Source organism: Aythya ferina, assembly GCF_964211825.1.
Source record: "Aythya ferina genome assembly, chromosome: 7".
Taxonomy (NCBI): domain Eukaryota; kingdom Metazoa; phylum Chordata; class Aves; order Anseriformes; family Anatidae; genus Aythya; species Aythya ferina.
This window is the reverse complement of record NC_140302.1, coordinates 925,987-950,289: the sequence shown is the minus strand read 5'-3', so window position 1 is coordinate 950,289 and position 24,303 is coordinate 925,987. Positions and strand designations below refer to the sequence as shown.

The 24,303-nt window shown below is 45.6% G+C and overlaps 1 protein-coding gene across 10 annotated transcripts in view; it reads left to right on the top strand.

Moving 5' to 3' along the window:
* LOC311439579 (uncharacterized protein) overlaps positions 1 to 24,303 on the top strand; it is a 377,995-nt gene that overhangs the window by 180,244 nt on the left and 173,448 nt on the right. For 5 of the 10 annotated variants that reach the window (XM_084525462.1, XM_084525460.1, XM_084525461.1 and 2 more), the window contains 2 exons: positions 1,100 to 1,309; positions 1,672 to 1,791. The exons of the other annotated variants lie outside the window; for them this stretch is intronic. In XM_084525462.1, the coding sequence (XP_084381588.1) occupies positions 1,100 to 1,309; position 1,672 (211 nt within the window). In that variant the 3' untranslated portion in view covers positions 1,673 to 1,791. Of the gene's footprint in view, positions 1 to 1,099; positions 1,310 to 1,671; positions 1,792 to 24,303 lie in introns of those variants that run through there. 10 annotated transcript variants of the gene reach the window in all.

Genomic DNA, 24,303 nt, shown 5'->3' with positions numbered 1-24,303 from the left:
AAACTGCCATCAACTCAAATTGCTGTGACAACACATCGAGTCAAGTGGGGATGTTCCCAGCCTCTTCCTTAGCTGTCCTGACAAAGCTGTTGTGTAGCATCCCCAAATGTTAGTGCTCATTTCCTGGTCAAATCAATCTAACTGAGGTTTAAACGTGGCAGAAATGTCATGCGGGATTTTTTTTTTTTTGCCCCCCTCTATTTTCCCTTCAAGTTACGACTGCAGAGAAAACCTCTTTAAAAATGTAACTGGGTTCTATGCATGCTGCACCAGTGTGGCTTCATTACTTTCATGTGGTTACTCTTTACATCTGCGTTAGGATCACAAGGATGAGGCTTATTAGTTCTGGAAGGTAGAAACCATTTTGAACAGGCCAGCTTTGCCTCTAGCATATGCTCACAACTTGAACTAAACATGTTTTGATATCTAAATAGTAACTTAAAAAGTTCATTTTTTAATGTGTCTCCATTTTCTTGGCCTTTGAAAATCCTTCTAATCCTGAAATAAACCACGAGAGAGTCATTTCACTGTGCTTCTGCTCCAAGAGAATACAGACAATAAAGAACCCCTCTGCAAAATTAAATAGCTTGTTAAAGTATCCATGTATTAACCAGAGATCGCTGAGTGTTTCACTAGCTCTTGTGGGACAGTGCTGAGCCAGTTTCTTCTGTAAGTAATCAGCTTACTGCTAGTGGTCATGTCTGCTCTTAGGGGGGAGAAGATGTATGAGAGAAAAAAAAAAATATTTTTAAATGTACTATCTTCTGAAGTTTGCAAATTGCTTTCCAGCTGATGGTTATGTATCATAGTAAAATATTGGGCTATAAAGAAGTCAAATTCTTTTAGAAAGTATAACGCTTTCTGGGATGGAAGCATATATAAGTGTATCATGCAATATTGGGGGATAAAGTGAATATTAGTGAAAATACAGATCTTAATTACTTGAACTGGGTAATGCATCTTTTTTCATGCATCTGGAGTCTGAAATGCAAACTCCTTGAAAAATCTCATAATGTATTATTGAACCTCCTCTGTAATACACACCGTCCCCACTACGGAACACCCGCACACAGAGTTTGTGAGTTTGGTGCTCTTTTAGGGGAGGCTGCAGCTGGCAGAGACAACGGCTCGGGTCCAACAACGTAATCGTACCTGCTTGTATCACCCAGCCCACGAGTGATCTGCTCACCCCAACACCAGTGCTCACAAGAGGACAGCACATGAAAGGCTTCTCCGAGTTCTTGGTCAAGGCCATAGTCCAAAAATATCTTCCAGCAGCCACCGAGTCTCTCTCTCCATCCCAGTCCTAGTAAGTTCCTGCAAGTGCTTCTGTTTGCTTGCTTGTTCTGCCTTTGAGATGTCTCCCTTGCTCTCCAAGACATGGCCCGAGAGAACAGGATGAAAGAAATGTGGCTTGGGGGTGGGAGAAGGCTCCAGAGCATAGGCCGGCAAAGTGGGGCTGCGGGGAGAGGAAAAGATGAGTTAGACACTGCTGACAGGGAAGGCTCAGAGAGACGTTTCAGTTTTGGCTGCTTGGACAAGCAGAAATTTCTAATAGCTTTCTGCTCCTTCTGTTAGCATGTTTGAACTCTTCTCTCTGAAAATAAATGTTAAATCAGAGGTGTAAGAAGTATTTTTTTGATCTCCATGTTAGCATCCTTGTCTTTCCAGGAGAGACTGCCCGGCATTGACTCGAGCAGGAGAGTGGAACTGGGGGATCTAAAAATACCAAGTGCTTTGTTCCCTGTGGTGTCTGCAGAGGTTTTACTTTGCCTAAAACCAGGTACCAGGTCTCACGGTAGGCTAGGGAAAGGACTGGGGAGAGAAAAGAAGACAGCATATGCATTTTAACTACAGGCAGGGGACACAAGCGTTGGCAGAGCTGAATATTCAGAAGTAGCGGGGCTGCTCAGGCGAAGGCGGTGTGTTTTCCTTCTTTTTCAAAAGGGAAAGGAGGACTTCTTGTTTTGTGTGTTTACTCAGCAGGGACTGCATTGCAGGGACTGGGGGGAGAGGATGCCTTAAGATAGTACATGAAAACAAACATGAAGTGTGCTCTGGGGTTTGTTCTGTCTCCTCACTAGAGAAAATACTTGCCCGGCTCAGGTTCTCCAGAGCGTGCATCCAAATAATTTCAGCAAGCTGAAAGCAGCCTTGAGGGGCGTCAGGTGGGGAGGAGAGCCTGTCACAGGGAGTCTAGCACTTGAGAGTTTGGATACCAAGCGTCCTGCGACCTGCTGACTCTGAAAGGGAGACATTGAATAAATGAGGATCTCCTGTCTGTGCAGTTCTCCTCTTGTCCGTTTAACTCTTCAAACCCATAGCTCTACCTTTCTATGCACACTTTGGGAGTAAATCAGCAAATTGTTCTTTAAAACTTCACTCTTCTCAGCCTGATTATTTCCCCTAGGGTCCCCAGCCCCTGTTTCTGTTTAGAATATGACCGGTGAAACTCCGCGGTAGAGCAAGCCAGCTGCCAGCTACAGAGGAAATTTCTTTCAGCCACGCTTAGGATAAGCAGAAACACATTTTTAAAAAAGCATAAGAAGGAAAAGGCAGACCCAGTGAAATAGATCGTGTAAGTTCCAGAGATTAAAAACCTTCTTCTCATATGGTTAGGAAGCAGCAAAAAAGCATTAGTGTTGCAAGGAGAATATTCATAGTAGTACTACTAATTAATGTGTGAAATATTCTGTAAAAGCTTTTGAATTATGTACGATGGCTCATTGGTTAACTGGAGGCCAGGAACTGGGCTTCTAATTCTGGCAAACTCCTTTCTCATGCAGGCTTTTGGTAAATCGCTGTGTGAGTTCACCCTTCAGTGTCGATGGTGAGCACCGCAGCCCGAACTCGGCTCTAGATGCTGTCCGGCAGCTCGTGAGCACGTGGCAGGGGGCAGCAGCCGAGGTGAGCTTGGGGAGAGGGCCAGGAGCTGCTCTGCTGCCGTGCAAACCCTGTGCTTCCCGCCCCAGCACAACGTGCCTGCTGCAGGTCAGGACGCCGAGCACACGACTTTGGGGCAGATAGGTTTGTACATCCTCCAGGCCTGCATCTACTTGTTGTTGCATTTGTCCCATGTACGTTTTGGGGTCTGGAACTCCGTAAGGGAGGAACCAGCCTCCAGCTGCGGCGGGGTGTGCTCGCAACTGCTTGCTTGGCAGCAATAATCCTGCTCTGTTCTTTCCATGTAAATGCACAGAACTATCCTTTGCTGTTTCTGTGTGGTGATTTTAAATTGTGCAGGGTCACGAGGTGGTGAAAGGCAGTGTATGCATGCCCCGGCATTAACCAAGAGTCTAGGCCATCATATTTTATTTAAAGCCCAAGCAAAGTTTCGCCTTGTTCAGGAGGTACATTAACGGGAGGCAACTGAGGCCGCGTTGTGCTGCTTTCGGTCGTGTGTTTTGAACGACAGCTGTCTGCTGGGTGGTGCACGTGGCAGGCCATCAGTTGACAACAAGGCATCAGCGACTCACATTCACTGATGCCCTCATGCAAATGAACCCAAAGCACTGCTTGGGAGGGAGCTTCGCTTCCCCCAGGAGACACAGCAGGAGGACGGGAAGGGCTGTGGCCACATTGCTCGCTGAGAGCCAAGTAACTGCAGCTAGAAGGGATTCCTGTGCACAGCTTCCACATCACCTGGAAACAACAGCACGGTGAATTCCCTCAAGTCCTGTCTGTGGTAGCACCTAGCAGAACTAGCTCACTCTTGCTGCCTGCTTTGGGGTAAAGGAATGTTTTGTATGGCACAAAGAGTGAAACTTGCACGAGCCACCACAGCCAGCTGCTTCCTGGAGCATCGCCCCGAGAACAGCTCTGATCTGCTCCCGTTGGCAAAGCCCCTCACTGAGCAACGCATTCCTGTCAGTCCCCTGAGCAGCAATTTAAGAGGCTTCTCTGCACTATACACGTTGAATTTTAAGTATGTATCACCAAAGCTTTTTGGAATTTTTTTCAGCCGAAATTACACACAAAATGATGAGCTCTTTTCTTCCTAAATTCAAACAGTTTGAAAGCTAAGGTAAATATTTCTGGGTGGAGAGAAGAAGGATGAAACCTCCAGAGACTCTGACACCAAGATTAATGGCTGAAACAAAGAAATTGCCTTCCCCAGATGACGCAGGACACGGACTGTCCCCTTCATTGTCTTCATTACTCTGCTGAGTGAAGTAGAAGTAGCTGAAATTTCTCTTCTCTTACTTCTTTTTTTTTTTTTTTTTTTTTTTTTTTCTCCTACTAAACAGGCTTTTGAATAATATAGAAATGTATTTGCCAATAAGATCATTTTCTGCAATTTATCAAGGGGTGCTTTACAGGGAAATTCCCAAACTGGAAATCACATTTGGTCCCCTTCTCAGGTTCTGGCCTCCCCCTCAGGAATTTTGATTTTAATCTGTGCCACGTGCGCATAAATGAGAGAAAGAATAAGTAAGGCTTGGAAAATGAGACATGAAAAGATGTAAAAAAGCACCAAACTGAGCAAAACTGAAACACGCTCCTTGGACAAACTGCAACCCTGCGACGTGGTAACACTGCAGGGCTTCAGCCCAGTGTCTTTAACCCAGGCTGGCTACGTTTTGGGTTTGGGGACGGCAGTGAGGATTATTTTCTGCGTGTATATCTTTCTTTCTACTCTCTTCTGTTTTTTCTTTATGGCATAAGCAAATAGCACTTGTTTGTTTGCTGCCAAGCTATTGTAACTGGTCTCGCAGAATTGGAGAGTTACCAGAAATTTGTGTGCAAAACTAATTCTTGTTTCCCCCAAGATATGAACAATTACAGGCTTCCCATTTTATTTCCAACTGTCCCAGAATAATTTCTGCTTATAGTTCAAAGGCTGCCCCGAAACCATTTAAGCAGCCACAATATAATATTCCCAGTACAGTTTGGAGCCCGAGAAAATCATGTAATGGCTGTGAGGCCTTCTGCTGCTCCTGCAGCTCTTTCAAACAGATTTGATCAATCTTTGTAACGTGACAGTGTCAGCCTGGCAGTGCTTAATGAGGATACCTAATGTTGTCCGATGGCTTTTCAATAATATTTTCTCCAAAGCGTCCGGATCAATGACAACGGTAGTTTCTTAGAGAGCATTTTGTCGGTGGGAGTGATATTTTTGCTCACCTGCAAGCCCTGATGCTGGGCTTTTCAGAGCGCCGAGCCGCGTGCCCGTGCCGTGTGTGGCGGGGAGGGAGAAGGAAGCTGCGGGAGAGCTCCCAGCTGCTCGGCATGGGGACGGGGCCACCGAACTTGTGCTGCCCCTGTTTGTCTGCAGACCTGTGGGGAGAAGTAGTGAGCAGGAAAACTGTGTGCACAGCAACAGGGAGGGCAATTCGTCCGTGTTCTACATTTTTTTGAGAATATTTTGGCAAACGTCTTCATGCCTGTTTCCATCTCTAGTCTGTAGGTCGAGTGCTGCCTCGTAGCATGCTGTGCAGCCACCTATGTCTTCTGCAGCTTTCTGCTCCTGCGGTCTTCCTGCCTCCCTCTCCTCTCTGTCTTGTCCCTTTGATTCTCCACTTTTCTGGTCCTTTCCCACCAGAAGCTCACCCTTTCACCCACCACAAACCAAACAAGAAATTAAAGGAGAGTAAAATTATTCCTTTTGGCACTGGGAAGATGTTTACCAGAACTGCTGCTGCTCACAGTCCTTTTGTGTGCTTTCCTTCTGCAGTGGCTTTTGTCCTGTCTGTGTGGCTGCAAGCTTTCCAGGACTCACACCAGCTCTTGCTCTGTGTTTTCACTGTGATTTTTGCATAACAGTGCCCAAGACTTGTTTTGTCCCTGGGCATGACTGTAATGAATATAATAAACAAAATAACTTAGCCAGTTTCTTCCACTTGACTGAGCTCTCCTTTTCACTGTCACTTCTCCCCTTGTAATGCATGAGGATGGGTCTGAGTGAGGAAAGCTTTCTGTACTACATTCAAATTCTTCTCTGCAGAAAATGCCAGGCGGGATATTCCCAAAGTACACAACAAATGATGTGCGCGGGAGGCTTTGCTGGGGCTGTGTCAGTAGTAGCAGAGATGTCCACTCAGGGCTCCCAATTTCCTTTCCTTATGTTCTCAGCACAAGTGATCAGGAGGATAATTCTGTTCCCATTCCTTTTCTATTTTATTTTATTTTTTTCAGGTTCTTACCCTTAATCTGCTATTACTGCAGCTTTTATGGGTAAGCACATGTTCTTTCCCTTCCTTAGCAAGAGAAACACTGGCAGTATGATCCAGATGTATGAATGCAAAGGTTGTATCTTAGAAAAAGAGGCAACTTTACTACAGTACTGTATGCTTAGCCTAAGGTCTAAGTACATGCCATAACAAAGCAGCAGTCTTCCAAATTTACTATCAATGGGCCTGATAATATCCCAGGGCCACTTTTCATTTTTGGTTTGCATCTCTCTCCTCTCTGTCAATATGTTGGGCACAGTTATTTGAGCATCTTGAGGGAGAAACAGATGTCAGCAATAAAGGCAATAATGGAGCTGATTCAATTCTTCAGCTATTAGCCAAGAACTGCAAACAGATATCTTGATGATACTCTGCATTTTCCATGACAAATGTTAAAGTATTTAACCTGGAAAGCTTTCAAGACAATGCAGTTGTTTCCAGAGGGATTAATAGCAACTGGACTGCAGTCTGGCTCGACACTGTCTTGGCTTTCCCTTGGCAAAGGTCCTTCTCCACCTTTTGACCAACAAGTGATATTACCTAGGGACTGTGTGGTTCCAGGGATCTTCCCGCTGGAATAGCATTGCTGTGGCTTCCAACATTTGTATTTTATTTTATTTTTTTATTTTTTTTTCTTTTTCTAGGTTAGGGGTGAACTTGTCGGAAGAAAATATGGTTATACATACTCTGAGTAGGTCATTCTGATACTGGGTCCACGCTGCTGCTGTGTCGTGTGGGTTAAACACCACAGGAGGTGGTGATCAGCGCCTGGAAATGTATCATTGGAGATAAATTCTTCTTGACTAGCGTAAGCATTTGTCCTCCTCGTGGAGCTTAAGTGCTCTGTGGAGCAAGTGGCCTGTGCGAGCCATCCACAGCAGCCACCCGAGGCGCCTAGGGCTCAGGTGAAGCAGTAAAAGCAGGGAGGTAAGTGGGGACAGGCGTGAGCAGCCCGCTGGCTGCTGCCACCCTCGAGCTGCTGAGCGCCAGCTCTGCCGGCTGCCTGCGACGGAGCCGAGGGCAAAGCCCAGGGCAGGCGGCGAGGGTAAGGCAGGGGCTTTGCTGCTCGCTGTTGTTGGTAGGAGAGCTGCTGCTGCTGATCCCTGAAGGCAGTAATCACACACGCTCCCAACATGAAGCAAGGTAATCAACTGACAAAGTGATATCATCTGAGAAACCATTAGCTTTCTAATGGCTCTTGGAGGTCTCATTAAAATCGGTCACTTACTGATTGTTCACATTACTGGAAATTTGAGCAAAATGTTGTGGGATTTTCCCCTGGCTGAAAAGTTAGGACACTTGTTTCTGTATTCTACAAACAAAATTAAAGAGCACTGTTTTTTTATCAACAAGCTTTAAGAGCTCTGTTGGTAATAGCTGCCTTTGTTATTACAGTAATCCCAGTACCGACATTGCCCGTTCTCTCAGTACCTCCTTTCCAAAAAGCCCCAAACCCGACCTTTTTTGAGTGCAAGGTTTATTACCTGTGCTTCTCTTGGCAAAGGAACCTGACAGTTCCCTTATTTTTTAGATCTTGCTCTGTGATCAGAATGCTTCCTGCTAATCAGTTGTGCTACCTCACCGTCACTAGCCAATTTTTCTCCCTGACACAGCCTGCCTTCATGGATGGTGAATAATACAGAGACTGAATGAGAGCGGGCTCGTCCTCTGCAACAAGGTACTGCCAGCAAGAGGAGGGAAAGTGGCTGATGCAATAAGGCACAAGGTGGTGGTTTTGTCAGAAGCTAGGTAGGCTCAGCTCTTCGTTGGGTTAGGTCTACTTCTTGGATGGCTAACTTATGAAATTTTTTTTGCGAGCATTACTTCTGCCTCTGTAGTTGTCAGGACTGAACCTTTTAAGTTTTCAAAATCTCTGCTGCCAGCGTGCCCCAGGCAGGTCTGTAGCATCGCACACCAGGACAGCTCTCTCCAGCCCCACGCTGCAGCAGGATGGCCCCAGCAGGGTGTGAGGAGCCCTGCTGGGTAGAGAGGCAAATGAAGTTACGTCTGGGTACCTGGAAAGACCTCTCGGTTTAATGTTCCACTGCGTTAACCCGTCACGCATCAGTAGTCAGGCAACTTAACAGATGTATCCATGATGCTCATACAAATAATGAAGACCTGTTCCTCAATTTTCACAATCATGTTTTTGTTTGTTTGATAATGGAGTGGAAAATCTTTGTGAGCCTGCAAAACACACCATAATTTGCTAGAAATGCAGTCAATTGCTTCTGTCCTTTTGCACTGTGCAGCACGGTGTGATGATGTCCAGTTGACTTCTCCAGCTGTTAGATGAAATTTCAGTTTGCGCTGTCTTATCTGCATTATCTGGCCCCAGGCAGTTCTCTGGTTTGTTTTTGATAGTGCCCATCAAACTAAATCCATACTCTCAGGCAGCAAATGAAGCTTGATTGGTGCCAAATACAGTGTACATTTACAGGTAGTGAGTGGGCTGTCAATGCATGTTAATAATAGGGAATTGGTTGTTAGGGAGTAGGAATTTAATAATGCCTGGAAACTATCTGCTAGCAATAACACTGGAAATAAACAACCACCTGAGCTGCCTCTCCAGCCGAGAGCTGTCTGGCAAGGATTACTAGAACTTTGTTACTGAGACTATAGAAATTGAAGTACCTCATGTTTGGAAACACAAACAAGCTGTTTGTGTACCTTACCTTTCGTAGGGGCAGGGAACTATAAGTGCTCGCACGCATGTAGTACTGAGAATCGGTGCACAACTCACTGCCCTCGTTAGTAAAGGCCACAGGATACGGGGCACCGACTGCACCACCACGCCTGGCTCGTGGCCAGGTTACTGCACCGTTCCCATGCTCTTCTAGGACTAAACCGTGCTTTTTCGGTTTGCTCCAAGCAACACCTTATTTGCTCGACAGTTCACTGACAGATTGTGCTACTACAGCCTGTGCCGAGCAGCATCTTTTTGCCCACATGCATCCATCCCAGCAAGCCTGTCTGAAGAGCAAAGCACTGCAGAGTGTATGCCTTTTTAACACAACCTGGACCTCCAGACCGTTTGGAAGCTTTATATTAGAGCAGTCCTTTTGGCCATAATAGCAGAATGCAGTCACCGACTATTTTTATCTCCACGTGTAGTGTCAAATTTAATAAAAGTGCAAGGATAGCGGAAAGGCAGCTTCCCAGCAAACCTGATTCAGTATTCAGATAGCATCCTGCTGTGTTTCGCTGCCAAGTCACACCAGAAACCCACAGCCCTCCCTCCAAGCCCACCAAAAGGTACACCCTGCGGCTGGGGGCCCAGGTGCCTGCGCAGCACGGGTGTGCCCTTGTTGTGACAGACTGGCCTCTTTTATGTCCTCTTCAAAATAACTCACAATAGCTTTGGTGGATGTGTCTTGAGAAAAGTAACTGGGGAAATATCATGCACCAAGGAGCGCGTTAGCAGGATTCTGGCTGGGAGTCCTGTTGCATATCTGGAATCAGGATTTCTTTCTACCATTCGGTTTTATTTCCAAGGTACTCTGAGTATCACATGAAAAGGAAACAAAGGCTTTGTGTTGCATTGCAATGGAATAATGTTTTCTTAATCAGTGTACTGGTTCAGCTTTCTTTACTACTGAAAATATGCCTGGGAAACAAGTGACTGGATATTTATTACTACCTTACGGTGCAGCTTCAGCTACCAGGTTTAAAAAAGGGACAGAGGGTATTGTGACATCAAGGTGACCCTTGGATCTAAGCTTCTTTACATCCTAAAAAAGTCTACGGCCTTGATCAATGAAGGATTTTAGTTGCTAATAAATTTAATAAAAGTATAGGCTAAGCTTCTTGTGCCAAAGCCCAGCCTTTTTAGTAAAAAGTTGAAATCCTACAGTAATTTCTATTGCTGGATTTTCCATGAGAACTTTTCTTTTCAATGCACTAGTTTAATAGTCTGCTAACAGTTTTTAAGGGATTTTCTCTGAATTCTACTACTTTTTCCTCAAACATAGAGGCCTTACCTTAGTTGTTCTTTTTGCAAGATTCTGTTTGTCCAGTTTTCACTGATCCAAAGGGTAACGTTCTTCTTTTTCTTTCTTTCAAGAAGTTTTCCCATTCTTTTAAAAAACCTTCAGGGGCTGTGAATGCACTCGGATAGCTCAGAAGTAGGCTCTTTTAGAACTTTGCTCTTGCCATGAGCTTGCTCCTCGGTAGAGGAAAGGTAGCTTTGACTCACTTGAAAAAATTGTCTCTGATGTTGCACAGTTAGTGTTTGAGAGCCTCACACTGTGCATGTGCAGCAGATGACTTTCCACAATATTAGCTGCAGGCTCTTGCAGAGTCCCCGACGTGGATGGACACCAGATCCCACTTCCTGGGGGATTTCTTTGGATACACACATAACCAATCCTGAAACCTGTTTGACAGTTTGGGCCATTTGGTTATTTTTAATTTGGCTGTGCATAACTCACTGTGAATACTGCTTCTTACCTTCTTCCCTCAGGATCATTTATTACCCTCTTCTGAAGTCAGGACAACAAACTTGAGGGATCTTTGCAGTGCCCTTCTGTAGCCAGAAAAAAGTTATCTGGCTGCTCCTTTCTTATCCTAAGCAGCTGAAGTAATAGGACAATAGCGAAGTCATTCTACTGCATAGGTTGTGGGAGACAGCAGAAATCCGAGTGCCTACCTGAAGCATTGAAACAAACAGTTTAAAGTGTCTAATTTTAATGAGAGGATTGCTCACAGTTTGTCACAGCTTCACTGAGAAGGGTGATGCTCTAGTCTGGTGTTTCTTGATGCATTTCTGCTTCAAAATATAGTCAGTAAGAGCTGGGGAAAGAAGGGAAGTGGAAAAGCATCAGTAGGTAAATTCTGAACAGCAAATCCAGTTTAATTTAGTTCAAGATTCAAAGTGAATTCTAAGTGGCTTTATTTCATTTTATTGGAGTTGGTATTTTGTCTCATTCTCACATGCATCATGTCATTTTACCTTTTAAAGCATTTTAGAGGTTTTCAGACGTTTTTAGTAAGTAGAACATAGCGCAGCCAAGGAACAATATCCATGTACGTTGCACTTCATAGTTTCATTTCACCTGGGAATTTACGCTAATGCATGGTGTAATACTTGTTTATTTATGTGCTGTGCACAACATGGCCTTGACTTTCAAAAGCATTTTCAAGGGCTTTTTTTCAGCACCAGTTCTGAGTGCCGAGAGCGTCTGTCAGCCACACAAGGACTGTGACTTGTCCTGCCTCTTTCTGAGTGCGCTGGCCTTGGCCATAGGAGTCTGCACCATGCCCTTCAAATATGACCTTTTTATATAACAATCAAAGATGAGCATTTATCTGGAAGCGAATTGCAAGTTTTATTTTAGTATTTGTACAGTGGGGATCTGAGAAGGGATTTACATCAGCTTGTGGTGGGCAGCAGGGTATGCATGCTGGTCACTTTGCTTGCACCTGATGTGAGCATGTGATATGACAGATACAGCAAGTGTGTTTGGTGTGTGGCTCCCCTGTGCTACAGCTCATCCACGCCGCTTTGAGGAAAGCCAGAAATGCAGCCCTAGGAATGATACGCAGCATATCCCAGCCCCCTCCCCCCAAAACACTCCCAAAGAAGGCGGTCAGGTGGCAGAGACTTCGGTTTAACACACTTCTGTTGGGTTCCTCATCCACGGTTCTCTCCTCTCCATCCCTACAGAAGAAACTTGGGGAGAAACAAGTGTAAGACTAGCCTATCATAATCTATCCTATGACCATAGTGCCAAAGGATCTGCCCCATGCACATACCCTATCTTGTGGTTCTGCATCAAAATGCTTCTCCTCCGTGTGGTGGGTCCAGCCCCGGCAGTTGATTTTACTCGACTCTAATATGTTTACTGCCCACTTAACTGCTGCTAGCCGCTCAGCCACGCTTCAAAGTGAAACCTTCCAATGGAGCATATTATAAATTTATTGCTCAGTGCCAAGGCTTGTTGGCAACCCTCCAGCATCAATGTGCTAGAACTATGGACTGCGCTGTTGTATATTTTAAACATTTCCTTTAGGACTGTACAGTTTGACATTTCCAGTCAAGTCCTCGTGGTATACTATAACAGAACAGAGAAGAGATGATTTCAAAAGCAATGCCAGAGTTGCTTGATGACAATACCTTCCTTTGGCTTGATGAAAAGGAGCTGAGAGCAACTGGAGATTAAATAATGATGTCTGGTGAATCGTGCCTTTTTTATGATGGCACCTCCAGCTGCAAATATATCTTGTCCAGTGGGTCCGACACACTGAAGATCTCAGCTCTATTCTCTAGATTGATTGCAACTACATTTTATACAAAAATGTTTTCTTTAATGCTCTTTATGTGAGAACAACCAATAAAAATAGATACAGAATCGTATTTTATATCCTAGAATACAAAGGAAGGCAACAGGAATCAATGAATGACTATGCAGAATGCCGGTAAATGGTTTTAATGCAAGATTAAACTTCTGCAACAAAGAAGTGGTCCAAAATAACTGTTTTCCTGGTCCAATTAAGATCACTGCCTTGGCTTCTTATCTGGTTGCCCTGAATAACCTTGAATTGTGAAGAAGAGTGTTGTTGAGTTGTTTTATAAATCAACCAAAATGGGGCATTAAGTCAAAAGTGGGCCACTGGTATTAGTGAACGTCGAGGTGCAGGTAAGAACAGTGGGGTGTGGCCAGATGGTTCTGAACATCCAGTGAAGGGGTTTGTAGGTGAAAGAAATAATCTAGTTATTGCAAGTCTAAACATGTATGAGAAGAGTCGAGGCTGATCTTAATGAGATCTTAGAATTGCAGACGTATCTCCCCCTCCCCTTTAACTCAGGCTATTGGATACTGCAAACATCTCTGCAGTATCGAGGTTTAGGTAAAATACCAACCACTGCTGCTGGGCCAACCTGCTTTCTCTTCTTGACTCTAAAGCAGGGAGAGCTGTCGGGATATGGCCACAATCCACAGAGTTTGTTTAATTCTAGGCATAGAAATGGATTAATTAACTGTACGGTAGCTTTCTCCTGCTAGGGGTGAGGTATATATCGATTAACCGAGTAAAATGTTATTCACTGTACCGTTTGAGATAAAGATATAGATCCAGAGTGTGTAAAACTATGGATCTGGGCTAGAAAAAAGGAAAGTCAAATATTTTCAACCTTTCTGACAGCTGCATTAGCATCAGTCGTTTGGGAAACTTCACATGAAGAGCTAAATGAAGAGGAACTGCACCACTGTAAAATAATATGGACTAGACAAACTGAAGAAATATTTACTTGTGCAGAAAAAGCACAAACACCGAATACTTCGCTTATATTCTTACTTTTTTTTTTTTTTTTTTTTTTAATGTGGGAATCTCACAGTGATTCTCTATTGATGTATCTTGATATGAACTTAGACCATGGTGACCATCGTTATAACTTGCAGAGGGTTTTCACCTAGAGAAAAATCTATGTCAAGCTTTTTAAAGCAGCTCCTTAGGTCGTTTCTTTCACAGCAGCTCTTTCAGCCTGGTCCTTCCCGTGTAGCAGAGGTTGTGTCACGTACAGCCAGCTTCGGTCACTGTGCTGCTGCACCAGGGTGAGGAACCTCACGCTCCACGTGCAAAAGATGGCACGTGGCTCCCGTCTCCTCCCAGACCTTGCTTTGCTGCTCTGTGGTGCTCTTTGAGCTGCGACTCAATGCCTGCTCCTTCTTTGCAGCTCCGGGCCCGCAGCAGGCCGTCTCTTTGCGAGGCAGCAGCTTGCCGTCCTGCTGCCTTTCTCCAACCATTCCTCGCTGCTACTTCTCTTGGAAAAGAAAGCTGCAGCTCAGCTCCCTTCCTGCAGAAAGCTTGCCTTAAGGAATCCCATGAAAATAAGTAGGTAGGGTTACAGAGTTAAGAGGTATTCGGGCAGAATAAAAGCAGCAGACCCGTGCTGCCTGCTGAGCCTGGCACAGCAGTGCTCTGTCTGCCGGGACCTTACGAATTTCCTCTGTGCACCGAAGTGCAGCCTGCAGTGTTGATCCTGGTGCCGCAGGCTGCACCGTGGTGGTTCCTGTGTGATCACAGCCCTGTATTACACATGAGTCATCCCAATAAGCTCCGCTGTGCACAAGCAGTCCTCCCTGTGCCGAAGCAAGGCGTGTGTAGGTGGGGGCACCGAGGGCTGCTGAATGTGCTGCTCTAAGTTCCTAATTTATCTGTGCAAACAACACATTAATACAGCCAGCAGGGGAAAAGCCAATGTGGCAGCAATGATTTGCATGCGGCAAGAGGAGCTTTCCATAGGTTCTTTTTGCCTAGTAGCCTGCAGGATGCTCATTTATAAAGAACAAGTATGGAGTCTGGTGCTTAGTGCAGGTAAAACCTTTTCAAAAGCCATTAACCACAAAACACGCTTCTATACCAGCCTCACACAGCGCAACATCCATCTTTTTACACAGGCATCCAAATTAGGTCCTTTTTTCCCCCTGCGTATGGAAGAGTATTATGTAAACAATCTCTTGAGCAAAGAAGCATTTCTCTCTCCTGCAAACATCTGTGTCTGTATTTAGCAGCTTCTCTGCTGGAGGGAAGATCTAGGACTTTTTTAACCTGCTGTTCAGCAAATAAGGCCAGTCTGGTCACCCTCTTGGCAGTGGTATGTCCTATACACTCGTTACACCTATGAGAGAGAGATTCATCTTATGAAGCTCTTCAGCATTGACTGCCACGTGGAAAGAGCTTGAGCAACCAGTCTGTGAGGCAAAACACGTTCAGGCATTGCAATGAAAACATCCCCTGTCTTTAGAGCAAGAACAACAAACAAACAAAAACACACATCTCCATACCAAAAGAAATCTAAACCAAGCCAAAGCACAGAGCACGGGCAGGGATGCGAGCAGGCTGAGCGCCCTGTCTGGAGGCAGAGGAGCTCCAGCAGCCAGCCCGTGTGTGCCAGCGGTGGATGACGAGGAGACCTCCCTCTGCAGAGGGGAGAGTCACGGCAAGCTGACGGGTAGCAAAGTCTCCTGCTCTGGATGGCTCTGCTCCTATACCCCTATAGATGGGAAACCTCCCAGTTGCTGAGGGCCAAAGGTGTGCTTTGCATTTATTTGGTAGGTCGTAGAGCAATATCTTACCTCTATATTACCCCACAGTGTGTGAGAGTCCCACATGAAATGAGCTCCCTGTCTCAACTCAGTGCGTGTGCCAGGCGCATGGTGACTGAGCCTCCCCTGGCTCTTCTCTCTGGCCACAGCGGTGCTCCTCTGAGGAAGGGCCGGGCTTTGTGCTTAGAAATTATTAGCAAAATGGAACACTCTCTTCAGCCGCATTTCCTGAATTTTCTGGATTTATTTCCTTAAATCCTTAACAGTGTCGATTATACAGGTTCCTACAAACCAGTGTGATTGCAGATATACTTGGCAGGAGTACGTGGTCCCCTCAAAGGCTCGGTGAGGGAATAGGGGCTGCCCATCCTGAGCGCTGGAGATGTGCAGGAGGCATTTCCACACCTGCTCTGCAGCCGCAAGGGTAGAGCTGCTCACACCAACACTCCTCTGCTTGCACGGAAGAGATGCAATTAATGCTTCTTAATGGAAATGAAATTCTATAGCAGCTGGTGATCCAAAATGCTGACCAAAAAAAAACAAAAAAAAGGGACTCTAATGAACTGTGCAATCCTCTTAATTTAGTTAGTTTACATAATTACATTTCTACCTCCTACTCAGCTCAATAATTGCACGGATGCCCTATCTTGGAAACCCATCTTTGCGCCTTAATGGAAGGGTTTAAATTATGCTGACCCACTATGCTAATAACAGTGATCAATAACACTGCTCCATCCCTGTTTGTTTATTTTTAAAGAACCATCCATGTTGTTGCGTTGTTGTCCCTGTAATTGGGATCTGCAGTAATAATCAGCTCTTCCAGGTGGTGCAGAGATGGAGAGCATTGCTTCTTCTTGGACAGCTTGGGACAGTTAAAATTTCATTTCCTTCCTTGTTGTTGTTGTTTTTTTCTTTTCCTTTTTTCTCCTTCATCATTGTTTGAGAAATCAATGAGCAATCCCCCGTTGTTCTGCAAATGATTCCTTGGTAGCAGCTTAAGTTTACAAAGCAGTAGCTTGAGGCCAGCCAACTGGCGTGAGCGCGGCTCTTCTCGTGCCACCAGGCGACACGTGAAGCCGGTGGAAGGTCACGGATTTCTACCAGCTGAGTGCCCAGCCATATAAACCTACCCACCCAGCGATTTACCTGGGGTTGGTCTGCTGGTGCCAGGCCGAAGACCAGCAGCAATTCACAAGCGCAGAGTTTTGTCTTTGAGGAGGGCAAGGTTACAAAACCACCCCTCCTGTTCAAGGAAAAGCATTCAGCTCTTACATTGCACATAGGTTGATTTCAGGCTGTTTCAAGACCCGTGATTAAAACAAGGAAGCTAAAAGGCACTTACAAACCTGCAGACCTTATATGCTCTGCAGGAAATGTTTGTAATTGCCTATCTTTTGAACCAGCCTGCACATATTATTGGCCTTGTTGTCTTTAAAAATACCACCACCCACTGCACTCAAGCAAGGCACTCAGCAATGGTGGTCCCACAGGCTGGGGCTGCAGTCTCTTTGTCTATTTATTTAATTCATAAATGAAAGAGATTTTATTGGTTTTAGTGTTCCAAGGAATTGAAAAACCAGACATATAATAATGGAGTCACAAGAAAAGAAGCTCTTGAGCTTCAGCCCCTGCAGGGTTTTTTTCTTGGTGTTGTTTTTCTTTATTATTCCTGCTCATTCTCCAGTGTTATTGGAGTTATCACTCTAAAGGAAGCCAGGAAAAAATTCTGCTAATGTTGACTCAGCCTGCCATAACTCCTGCCAAATCCCTTTCACGTTAATGCTGCCTATTTCACTACCAGTGAAGTTTTGCTTTGCTGCCCTTGTTTCCTGAACAAGGCGTTGTTGCTCCTCTGCCATTCAGGGGACGTTTTGCGTCCCTCCTGCTTGACTTCACCCAGAGCAGAGCTGAGGGTTTCACCAGCACGGTGACTCCTACAAAAGCATCTGCCAGACATTGTCAGCTTTCTTCTCGGGTATATCTGGAGCCACCTGGGCAGGCTGGGCAACAGTTCCTGTTCACGCTCCCTGCTCGTGGATGTGGATCCAGCAGCAGCCCACAGAAGACTCCCCAGCTCAAGGCATAGCTCTGTGGGATACTGCGAAACTCGCCCAGAAACAAATTCCTGCCATGGCAGAGCTGTTGAGGTTGAGGGTTAGAGAGCTGTGATGGATTTCTGTACTGAAGTCTCACCTCACTGGAATAAAGCTACTGGTCCCCACAGGGTGGTAGTGATTCCTTGGGTGACCGCGTGCTTCCGTCAGCAGACAGCTCCAATATATTTCGAATGACAAAGCTGGGATATCAAATCTAACCGTGCAGGTGAAGGCCTTCTGGTTTCAGAAGAGAGAAACACATTAAGAAGGCTCTGGAGCTGACCAAGGTAGCTGCAGACAATGGCAAATGGGCTTCCTTTCCTGGACGATGAAAAGAACGATGTTATTGAAGGCACGAGGAACAGGCACGGCTCCATTTTTGTCCAAGCATTTCAGTGGATGGAGAAGAGCGAGCGAGCTGTTCCCCTGTTATTTTGCAGCGTAACCCCACAGTGTGCATGAGGTGCTCACCTCTGTGCACACGGTAATTCCTCGGCTGGGCAGTATTAACCAGTGGGCCCAGCAAGGGCAGAAAGTCAGGGGCTGACCTTACTGCCAGCCCCAGCAACGCTGCTGTGCAGCAGAGCAGCCCCAGCTAAGGCAGGTCATCAGTAATATGCAAAACATCTGGAGTTTACTTGGAAAAATTGTTTCAAGGGAAAGAATGAGTATATATTCTCATTAGTAAGTGATGTGAAGAGGCTTGTGTTGACTTATAGATGGATTTGGCCTTGCGGTGTGTGTGCTTGTATGCTAAAAACAGCATCACGCTTCTCCACAGAGTGCATAATTTTTGCAAGATTTATATTTCTTTCAGGCGGATGATCTCCTGATTATACTGTGTCCTTTTGCTGCAGAATTTGTTGATCTTTGCAGAAAAAAAATAGACTGAAATGTAGAAACTGTAGTGCTGTTATTTTGCGGTGCCAGCAAAGATGCACCGGCATGCAGGTTGGTTCTTTGTGACACAGTTGCTAGGAAAATGTTGTGAAACGGGGCTGGGAGGAATCACAAGGACAAGGCAGCAAAGCTGGTGTTTGGTAAACCTGTGGGACCCCGCTGCAGCTGCTGTGGCAGGGGGCCCGAGGGCTGCTGGACGGAGGGAGCCGCGCATCGCTTGCTCAGCGTGCTGTGGGGACGAGCCCCCTGCCTGCAGTGTCTGCTGCTGCTCTGCTCAGCGTGCTGTGGGCTCGCATCCCCAGGGAAACGTTGGCGGAGGAAAAGCTTTGTCTGCTCTGTAGAGCCGTCTCATTGCTTCTCGCTGCACTTTGGCACCCCAGACTTGTATAAATCTCTGTAACGCGAGGCATTGCCCCTGCTGACAAGCCTTCCCCCACTGATGCTCTCCAACCAGCCCAACTACAGCAGCATTATTCTCACGGTACCGCTCGTGTTTGCAGGGCTTTGTGTCGACACCTGCCTGTGCTGCTGGCAGCCTAATCCCAGAAGTTCAGACAAACGCCTCTCTAAAACCAGGCCCAGAGATGTCCCCATGGATGTCTATTCTGGGCTTTGCGGCCGCTCCGTGCAGCGATCCTGTCCCGCTGGGGCACCGCACAGACACTGAGCTGCCTCTGGGAGGGCAGGCAGCGAGGCTGGGAGGTGATGGCAGCGCCCGAGCAAGGCAATTTCTTTGTCCCATATTCTGGGGGTAATTGCCATGACAATCAAATGTCCTTCCTGTGGCCCCTTAGCGCTCCCCATGAAATAATTCCCTCCGCAAATGGCAATTGCAGCTGTGTGTTCAGGTGTGCGTCTGCAGAGGACGAGGGCGAAGAGTTTCAGTGCCAAGTCACCCACCACACTAACAGGGAGCTCCCCATCTCTGTAGTGGGGCTCTCCTAGAAGCTGCTGCTGAGAAGGGAGGGATTTCGAATTTCTCTGTTACTGATACTTGAAGAGGGAAGATTTGCTTTGTGGTTTGCTGTGGTTTTGCTGTAAGTCCATCCCGGCACTCCGAGTCTCTCCCTGTATGATCCCGGATTGCCTGGGGCCCTGGGCAAAGTCACGCCGATGACCCCGCTGCTGCTCCACCATGCCCATAGCGGACTTCTCCTTTCCCCCCAGGAGCAGCAGAGCCGCAGTTCGGGGTTAGAGCTGTGGTTGCTGGGCTGCAGCGTGGTGCCAAGCACAGCTCCTCTGCCAGAGAGCTGCCGCTCAGAGGAGAAGCTGATTTCATGGGCCGCCTTGGTAACCGGGCTGATTTCACAGATGTCTAAAAAATAACGTGTTCTATCTCGTAATGGCGAGTCGCATTTCAGTATGATTAGGTTTTATAAGAAGTAAAGATGCTATCAGAAGTGTGCCTTTCAAGCATATGTGTGGGGCTCCTATGTTCAGTCAAGCATGATAAACTATCATCGCGGAGTTCATCTGGCAGCAAACAAGCTGAACAAATAAGTTTTTACATAAGGCATAAAAAGTCTGCGATGTAACTAAAAAACTAAATTATAATTTTTTATCCCTGAAGGTTGACTTGTTTAGATCTCCAACTTGCTGAGTTTTATACACTTCGCAATACAATTTATTCACTTATTCACTTTGTAAATTTTCAAATACAAGTATCAGACCATGTTCAAAGACACTATGGGAACAGACTGATTCAATTTAAAAAGCAACTAATCCTCATAGAGCTGTGCTTCTATAATTATGTATTTATAGTTTTGGAAAATCACAAGTAAACCTGGGGAAAAGCATTCAGTTAGCCTGAATTACTCTAATTTATCACCGGCATTAGAGCAGTCCCTAGAAACTCTGAATGATAGGTGATGATTTACATGCTATGCAGTGTCCTAGATAAAATAATAACAGCAGAGTGCCCGTCCAAAAGAACTTATGTAAATAGCCAACACTCAAAAGAAGACAAATGAAAAAGCATTATCTTATCTATTTTCAAATATGCCACTGGGACAGAGAAATGAAGTGACTTGACAGAGGCATTAAAAAAACCTGGGGAAGAACTTTCAACTGAGCCGATGAAGTCTCCTTAGAATTTTTTTAATAGAACTATCTTTTGCTGGAAAATTGGGTTTTCTATGGATGTATTTTCTTTCTCATAACAAGCATCTCCTTTCCACAGTTTTTTTTCTATGAATTAAAAGTGTAAATAGCATGCTTTTTTTTTTTTTCTTTTTCTTTTTTTTTTCTTTTTTTTCCTCAGACAACTTTCTAGCAAAATTTAAGGAAAAGTTAAAAAACTTATGTCAGTACTCTTGACTAAAAGTTCCTGTTCCTCAGTCAGCTCTGGTGCTGAGGCCCTTCCATTTTGGTAATTTCCAGGCCCTAAAAACCTGCCACATCCAAGAGCATCTGCCCATCCAACAGCAAGAGCTGCTCAAATGCATTTCCTGCCCCGTGCAAGCTATGAAGTGACAGCTAATAGTTGTGGGGTTACTTCTGTCCTGTGTGAGAGAAACAACCTGCCTGCAGGGTCGTACTTCTATTTCTTTTGTAAGCTAGGTTGAACATACGGTTGTGGAATAAGTAGTCTACTAGTGGAGGGAACAAAAAACCCACCTTTATTTTATAATTAGCAACAAGTGAGTACAGTGGCCTATAAAAAAAAAAAAAAAAAAAAAAAAAAAAAAAAAAAAAAAGCTGTGCCAAGCTTTTGTGCCAGGGGAGCTTCTGGCACAGGGACAGCTCCCCAAGAGAAGACAACGTGATTTAAAGATTTTTTTTCTCTGCATAGACTAGGCTTTCTCTGTACAAAACTGGGAATACCTCGAAGACTGCAGTAACCCAGTTTCTTGGCATGCAGATGAGCTGTTCAGGAGAGAGCAGCCAAGTGATGCTGAAGCAGAGCTGTGCACCTCCTAAGGGCCTGGGCCACTGAAGACAGGGGCGATGAGCAGCTAGGTTGGCTTTGCACTTCTCAGCGCTTGACCCGTTGCTGAAGGGATTTCTGCATAAGATGGGTTTATAGCCTCTGTGCACGAGTGAAATGGCCCAGCAGAGGCTGTGATACAGCTGAGAACTGGGCCAACAGTGGCCTGGAGCGATTCAAGACAGAAACTGTCTGGGTTTGTGCTTATATACAGCCGTTTCCTGTAGTGCTGGGAGTTATAAAATGTGCTCTGTTTTTGCTGTCAAAGACCCTAATTTAAAACCATATGCTTTAGGAACTGTAGAAGCAGGAGAGAAAAACAACAACAACAAAACCCAGCAGACTAGGACAAAGTTTCTGTCCATTTGTTTCACTCATCAAGTTACTAACTCATTCTTGTCATTCAGAAGGGCACAGCATCTCAGGTCGTAGCAAACAAGGGCTCAAATGACTTGCTACAAGATAGAAGGCTACACCTCGTGTTGCAATCACTCACCTTTAATGCGGTACGGCAGAAAGGTTCTTTGGCTTTATAGGGCTTCCCTGCATTTTCAGAAGGCATGGACAGTGCCCCTGTTTACAAAGGATGTAAAATGAGGGCCGCTGAGCTTTTTTGAGAAAATTGTTTTGCTTACACCATAAAATGGTCTAGTTCTTTAATCAACCGATGCTTTTTATAACAATACAGCCTTTAGTCTAGTTATCTAGGAGCTTGCACATCTGGCAAAGTAGCGATATGCCAGCAGAAAGAGAGTCAGGAGGGCAAAACCTCTGGTTTATATAAATTGGCACACTGATAACACCCGGGGCTCAGTGGCCCAGCAGAGACTTGTTGTTTTCTCATGCTTAGCAGAATTAAGTAGTTGTCTTCCAGGTTGTTGGTTCTTTTCTGAGATATATAATACAAGAAACCAGATCTTGTTATTTTTTAAAAATTATTATTACTTCTTTTTATTTATTTTAGTTCCACCTTTGGGCCAGGATGCCTAAAAAGTGGTCAGCACCTGACCTGTGGGCACGCAGGCCCACTGGGTGGAATTACGAGCCAAGTACAGAAAATCTTCCAACGGGATGTTAAGTCCCGTAAATGGAGAGGAAAGGGGTCCTGGGTGCGCACGCTGGCCTTCTGAGTGCTGAGAAAGCCTGCAATACTTCTGTTACTGCCTGTGCAGCTTAGAGTGACCAGAGACAGAACCAGTTTGAAGCAATGAAGATAAAGATTCAGATACTTTATTTATCACATTGGGTCCTGTAGTAAACATTGCTGAGGCCATCCTGCATTCAGAAGCTGAACCCGAAGCTCCATTTGGTGTCCCTGTTACGAGCCGCAAGCTGTGCGAAGCAGACAAAACCACCTGTAATACTTTCATTACTTCAAATGAGACAGGACAAGAGACACAACCTCAACAGCCTAACATAGCTTCTCCACATCAGCTTTAAATATCCTAGGAGCTGCTGTGACTTAGGTGTTTATGTTTTCATTGCTTACCTCAATTAACACGGTGATTGGCTGTGGAAGGCGCTGCAGCTGGCACAGCTTTGAGGAACATATGTTAGGAAAACATCAGTTTGCCTGGAAGCTGACTTTAATGGGGTAGTTTTGTGGCTGATAGCAAAGTGGGGAAAAGATTCAGAGTTTTCTTCTTCAGGCTATTTTTTTTTAAATTGCAAACCAAATTTCCTTTTCTTGCTTTCTGAAAGGTAGATAGAAACCTTGATACCAAGAGGAAAATGCAATTTAATAAGATTACTTAATGTTCTCTGTTAAAGTAAGGGAAAGGCTGTGGTGGTTTTATTCTTTGTCAGGGCTGTAAGGGAAGACTTACAGAGAGAGGATGAGAGATTTGGGAAGAAACCCAGAGACCAGATGACTTTGTGGATAATACACCTACAAATAAAGAGAAGAGATCACTTTTCCCAATGAAAGGGAAAGGGTGACAAGTGTTAGACTGAAGCCTAGTAGATGCGGTAAGCTGCAGGCACTTCTGTAAATATTTAGAGGAAAACGATGGGTACTTATACTGAGGCTAAAGAAACTGGTGCGTGGTTTATCAGCAGATTGTGGAACGGGGAAGTTGTCTTTGTCCACAGCAGCCTGAGCCATGGTGGCACGTTGCCTCCTCCTGAGGGGGAGCAGAGGGGCAGGGGGGTTCCCAGCCCTGCCCAGGGGGTGCTGCTGGTTGGGAGCGTGAGGGACAGCCACTGTTGGTCTGTATCTTCGTTCTTTTATTTCCACCCCCTTTCTCCTCCTTCTCAGTGAAGTATCTGTCCTTACAAGGACCCTCTGGTTGGAAGCCACCTACATCGGGTGTGGGGTTTGATCTCCCTGATGATGGAGTGGTAACTGGGAGCACACGCCCGTCCTGAAACAAAGATGTTTCCTCCTTTTGAAGTAGCTGTGAGACTGCTGCCACAGGATGGCAGGGAGAGCTGCCTTGCTATCTCCTGCTCGCTTCTGTAGCTGCAAAATGTTGGTGCTCTCAGTTTGAAAGAACAGAAGCTACTCGGCCAGCTGCTAGTTGTCACCAAGCAGTTGTGCTTCAACAGGTCTCGGGCATCCCACAAAGAAACTGGTGACCCACCTCCTTCTTCTGAAAGTGAGCAGTCTCTAAGTATAAATCCAGAACCTTGAGTTCAGTTCTTAGCCCTATACTGAGCCCTCTTTCAGCAGGGGAGTGACCCCAAACCTACGCCCCTGAACAAAAGTGAGGCAGGGCAATGAAACTTGTCCAGGCGTTCGGAGATTCGGGCTGTGACGGAGGAGGAGCAGGAGGGATGTGCGTAGCCCTGCTTTGGCAGCTGTGCTCCTGTGCATCAGTGAGTTTCTAGGAGGATCCTGAGTTTCGGGAAGTGTTTGCTGATCCTACCGGCAGAAATACACAGTGAGTGATTCAATTAAATGATAAAATCTATTACCACGATGCCAAAAACGTACTCGAGGTAACGGCGCTCAGGAAGTGGCAGATGTTTAGCTGTCGCTCCTCTCCTTGACAGGTGCCCCGCGTGCTCTCTGGGCTGATGTAAGGCGGTGCCAAGGGGGCAGCACGGGGGGAAGGACGTTTATTCTTCTTCAACACCTGAAGCACCCAAATTTCAAAAGCTTTAAGAGTGATTTTTGCCCGATTTCTCAGCCTGCGTCAAAAAGACTGACACGGTGTCTGGTC